This window comes from Entelurus aequoreus, linkage group LG23 (genome assembly GCF_033978785.1).
Source record: "Entelurus aequoreus isolate RoL-2023_Sb linkage group LG23, RoL_Eaeq_v1.1, whole genome shotgun sequence".
Classification (NCBI taxonomy): Eukaryota; Metazoa; Chordata; class Actinopteri; order Syngnathiformes; family Syngnathidae; genus Entelurus; species Entelurus aequoreus.
In genome coordinates, this window is record NC_084753.1 from 33,167,227 (window position 1) to 33,173,226 (window position 6,000).

At 41.2% G+C, this 6,000-nt stretch overlaps 1 protein-coding gene across 1 annotated transcript; it reads right to left on the reverse strand.

The window, feature by feature from the left end:
* Positions 1–1,003: 1,003 nt before the first annotated feature.
* On the reverse strand, positions 1,004–2,054 carry LOC133640847 (trace amine-associated receptor 1-like). Its single transcript, XM_062034528.1, has one exon. It carries the CDS (start codon positions 1,979–1,981, stop codon positions 1,004–1,006), a length of 978 nt encoding a protein of 325 aa, XP_061890512.1. The 5' UTR covers positions 1,982–2,054.
* Positions 2,055–6,000: the final 3,946 nt, after the last annotated feature.

The following is a 6,000-nucleotide window of genomic DNA, read 5'->3' on the forward strand; positions in this document are numbered from 1 at the left end:
CCACACAATATATGCAATATGTCTATTCTTGGTGTTGGGTTTTATCAAATAAATGTCCCCAAAAAATGCGACTTATACTCCAGTGCGACTTATATATGTTTTTTTCCTTCTTTATTATGCATTTTCGGCCGGTGCGACTTATACTCCGAAAAATACGGTAATTTAGAGTTATTTGGACACTAGGGGAACATATAAGGGTTAGGGGTTAGGGTTAGGGTTACTAATAAGCAATAATTCTGAGGTTATTGAGGGAAGACTCTTAGTTAATGGCTTACTGGTTGTATAATAAGGCCATGCAGAATAAGGCATTAATAAGTACTTACTAATGACTAATTAAGAGCCAATATGTTACTAATTTGCATGTTAATAAGCAACTAATTCATGGTGAATATGTTTTCCCCATACTAAAGTGTTACCAAAAAGACATATCACAAAATTGTTTAAAGATGTTGAAAATACTTCATGCAAAAAGTATCGGTGTCAGTAACACTCGGCAACCACACAATATATGCAATATTTTTTCCACATAAAACATTTTAAAGTGACATTTTTAAAGTAATAATTCATTGAAACAGAGATTTTTTGTCTTATTTTTTTTGTGCAAGGGCAAAAAAATAAAAATAAACAAAGACAAAAGAAGAAAAAAAAACAGCCTGCATGGCAGCTTTGTGTCAACATTGTAACTTTTTCTCATTAGATTTCACCTCATTCCACTTTTTTTAAAATGTTTTTTTAAATTTTTGCAATACTATCACTACTTTGGACACTTCTGGCCTAGAGCCACCTGGAGAAGAAACACAGAGCAGGAGATGAAGGCGCAAGGGCTGCCATGGCAACAACTGGAGCGGAGGGCACAAGACCGAAGGGGATGGAGGAGTTTCATCAATGGCCCAAGCACAACCCATTTAATATTGGGGTCCATATTGTCACACCATCATTGCCCAGTCATACCAATCAAACCATAAAACCTGTCAAACATTCAAGTAAAACAGCTAATATTACGTCAAATCAAAGTACAATCGGCACAATCCCCTTCGAATATTTTGCCGGTTATGATCATTTTGAAAGCGGAGCGGAACCAGTTGTAGAAGAAAGCATAGATGAAAGGATTGAGCATGGAGTTGGACAAGGTGAGCCAGTTCAGGGTCTCCATGACCGCCACTGATGGAGGACTGCGGAATAACGGCTGGAAGACCACGGAAAAAAAGTATGGAGTCATGAACAGTAAGAAGACTCCCATAACAATGGCCAGAGTCCTGGTGGCTTTCCTCTCCACTTTGCTCACAGACTTTGAAGCGTGGATGCTGCTCAGCTGCTTCTGAGCCACGAAGAAGATCTTCAGGTAGATGCAGCTCATGACCACTGCAGGCAGGTAGAAGGCTAAAAGCGGTCCCATGATGTTCGAGAGGACGACGTTAACCGAGCACATTTCCCCGCACGCTCCTTGACTGTAACCTCCGACCGTAATACCGAGCGCAATCACAACCGCGAGGCTCCAACACGCCCCGATCATCGCGGACGCCACCCGGGCGCTCATCTTGGACGCGTACGACAGCGGCCGGCACACGGCGTAGTATCGGTCTATGGAAATGCAGCACAGGTTCAGAATGGACGACGTGCAGAGTGAGATATCCAGGCTGTCCCGTATCTGACAGGCGAAATTGTGGCGATGGAGACAGGCGGTGACAGTCAAAGTCATGCTGAAAGGAAACACCAGAAGGCCCACCAGCAGGTCGGCCACGGAAAGAGATAAGATGAAGTAATTAGTGGGAGTGTGAAGCTGCTGGAAGTGCATGACAGAAATGATGACCAGAAGGTTCCCACATATTGTCACAGCAGACAACAGAGCAAGGAGAACATAGACTGAAACACAGGTCACGGAAGGCCGGCTGCTAAATGACACAGATGCATTGTCAGATTCATAACAAGGATGCATGACGTTAAGATCATAGGTCCAGTTGACCATGGACTCTGCTCCCATTCTCCTCGATATCTGCAATAATCACGCACAATATTAGTGGAATGAACATGCACTTCATGCACGTCGGGACAAACAGGACTCTCACCTGCAGACGCCTCCTCAGGTGTGTGTGTCGCAGCCATCAAGCCATATTTATAATCACCGATCATAAGCATATTCCACAAACAAAATCTCTCCTCCAATCAGATGGAATGTGAGTTGGGCCTCATTCTCGGGTATGATTTAGCATATCATACTTCATAATACACAAGGTCCTTTCCTAAAGGTTGAATAACACAACTAGAAATTGAAGCTATTAAAGAGGCCCTGTTATGCAAAAGCAACTTTTCTTACCTCCTTCTTTGTCTCATTTTGTCCACCAAAAGTTTTATACTGTGCGTGAATGCACAAAGGTGAACTTTGTTGATGTTATCGACTTGTTGGAGTGCTAATCAGGCACATTTGGTCAGTGCATGACTGCAAGCTAATCAGGGCTAACATGCTATTTAGGCTAGCTGTATGTACATATTGCATCATTATGCCTCATTTGTAGGTATATTTGAGCTCATTTAATTTCCTTGACTTTTATCTTCTTTGTATATAATTTAGTTTTGCATGTCTCATGACACATAATCTGTATGAAATATTGGCTGCTTTTTGTGTGCCATGTTGTTCCAGACCACAGCGAATGTGACCCACCCATTTTTGTGTTGATTTATTTATTTTATTTTGTCGTTTGAATTTATTTTTGGAGCTCTCATTCCACATTTATCAGTAGGGGGCAGTAGAGCGTAACTGTGACCGGAAGCTTCTTGTCATTCTGATGAGAGCGACCAGTCTGTAAACAACTTGTCAGGAAGTGTTGGTGACGAACCCCAAGATGCAGAGACGGCAGTCTTTGTGCAGGAAAACATGATTTAATGTCCAAAAATTAAGAAAATACACAAACCAGGAACCAGGAACAGGCAAACTGGAAACAGCTAACAGCTAACAGGATAACAAGAAACAAGGAGCCAAGAGACAGCAAACAGGAACAGCTTACCGCAAACAGCGACAACGACATCGACAAGTATTAATGACAACACTCCAGTACAGACTGGATGGCAAGGCAGGTTTAAATAGCAGCTGGCTGATTGACACCAGGTGTGGCCAGGTGCCAATCAGCCGCAGTTGCGGGGAAACAGCGCTCCGGGAGACAAGCAGGAAACAACCAAAATAAAAGCGCTGACAGGAAATGAAGACAAACACAGAGGAAAAACTAAAACAAAACAAAACTGTCAGGGACAAGCCTGACAAAGACAGCCTGCCATTTCCTTTAACTTGGACACACACACTCTGGCCATTAAAAGCCAGTAATTTCCAGGAGTTATCTCACCTTCTGAGTAGCCTCTGATTTATTAATGGTTTCTAATGTTGTAAAAATGTGTAGAATAAATATTACAACAAATATTTCCTTCAGCCTGCGACACATAGTCATTTTGATAGTAGGCTATCATAGGTAATATAGACACTTAGGTCATGTGTTGCCTTCAATATAAAACTTATATACAGCTTTTCATTTTTTACGGCTCTTGATTTTTGTATTTTTGGTCCAATATGGCTATTTCAACGTTTTGGGTTGCCAACCCCTGGTCTAGACCGTGAGCTTGATAATGTGGAGAGGATTTTGTTTACCTTTGTTTCATTAGTTAATTCTAAACTTAATCCATCCTGAATAAATGTCAATTATTTGCACTGGTTTTGAGGGAAACTTTTACGAAGGGTTTGTACGAACTCTATGAAATGTTCATTAAAATGATTACTGATGTCCAGACTGTCTGTGACAGTAATGCCGTCGATATTTAACGTTATGGTGTTGTTCCTTGTTTGCTCTCTTCCAGTGAGTTTTTCAATGCTTTTCCAGAACTTTCTAATGTTCCCTTTTGCAGCTTTGATTCATTCCAAGTGAAAACCAGCCCTGGCCTTCCAGAGCATCGTTGTAACTTTGTTCCTCAAACTTTTAAAAGTAATTTGATCCGTATTTAGACCTGTTTTAGTAGCTCTTATGAGAACTGAATCCCGATTTTTCAAAGGAGTCTAAATTGTTTAAATAATCCAAGGTATTTTTATTGGAGCACTTTTCTTTCTGGGATTTGTTTAGTGTATTTACAGATAATCTCTTTGATTTTTGTCCTTAGGTCATCAATGCTTATCCACTCTATGGGACAATTTTAAGTTAGTTCTCCAGCAAGAATTGGTCTTTTTTTAGGGTTATAGGGCAAGCACTTTTGTGTACCTTTTTGGTCGTGGTGCCTAAATCTTGAAAATTTCCGTGTTATCAGTGTGATGTTATGGTCTGATAAGCCTGTTAGTAAATTGAAAGTTTTTTTTCTATGTGATCAGGTTTACTAGTAAATACCAAATCCAGTAAGTTTCGGGAGAAGTGGCCCTGAGATCGGTAGGTTGTGAGTTCAAACCGAGTCATACCAAAGACTATAAAAATGGGACCCATTACCTCCCTGCTTGGCACTCAGCTTTAAGGGTTGGAATTGGGGGTTAAATCACCAAAAATGCTGCTGCCCACTGCTCCCTTCACCTCCCAGGGGGTGAACAAGGGGATGGGTCAAATGCAGAGGACAAAGTTCACCACACCTAGTGAGTGTGACAATCATTGGTTCTTTAAGTTTAACTTAAGTGTGTAATTCTAGTAGGGCTGCTTATCATTTGTGTCATGTGGAGGCCGTTTATAATATCCTTAAGTTTCTTTCTGCGTGACCTCTTCAACCAGTCCAGTTTAAAGCCCCCCATAACATTCAAGTCTTTCATACTGTGCTGTTTGAGGATGTCTGAAAATGAACTGAGAAAAATGTCTGTAGCTGTGGGCGGTTGGTATGCTACAATTACCGTGAAAGACATTTCTGGGGTAGGGACCATGGTAGAACAGGGGTTAGTGCATGTGCCTCACAATGCGAAGGTCCTGGGTTCAATCCCCAGGCTCGGGGTTTTTCTGTGTGGAGTTTGCATGTTCATCCCGGGCACTCCAGCTTCCTCCAACCTCCAAAGACATGCACCTGGGAGATAAGTTAATTGGCAACACTAAATATTGTAGCCCTGAACAATATTTAGGACAAAAGGTGTTGTAAGTGTTAACCTAGTCTCCTTTGAATTTTAATTTTTTTTGCGTGATTTACAGTTTGAAACATGTTTGTAGCTTTTTCGGGAAACAGATGTATTATTCGAGATTTGGCGGTATACCGTTTAGAGCAGTGGTTCTTAACCTGGGTTCGATCGAACCCTAGGGGTTCGGTGTGTTGGCATCAGGGGTTCGGCAGAGTCTCCGCCGCGGAGGTCAAGACACGCCCGACTCATCGTGTAAATAAAAACTTCTCCCTCTAATTCTTCCCTCTAATTTTCCATATGTGTGAGCAAAAGCAAAAACTCCTTGGGCATTGGGTGGAGCACATATGAGCGACGTCAGACGTGCACATGCACTGTGGTCACACCTGCAGCACACCTGTCCCAAACCTGACTAAATAACAAGTTCAATGTTTTATTGTTGTAATCAAATAATAGCAGTAACTTCCATGAGATTATTTTCTAATATAAGTGTTTTGGCCCACTTACAATGACTATAACATGTTGTTTTTCATGAGCTGTGTACTAGTATTATATGTCTGGGTGGGGGTCCTGCTTTGGAAATAATGTGTATCCCTTTTAGATATCGCATTTAGTTCCCACTAAAACATTCACATGTTGCACAATGAGATGTAAACATTGGATTATGTGTACATTCCTGTAACTTTCTGTTTGTAAAATATATCTGTATTAGTATTTCTTTAATATAATAACATAATTGAATGATTACGGTTCGGGTTCGGTAAATGCGCATATGAAACTGGTGGGGCTCGGTACCTCCAACAAGGTTAAGAACCACTGGTTTAGAGGGCACACTATTACCAGCATTACTTGGTTTCATCTTACTCCCGATTTGGAGATTCACCTGCACATGCAACACAGCCTTTGTAAGAATTTATGTAACAAATCATAACTCTGCCGTTTCG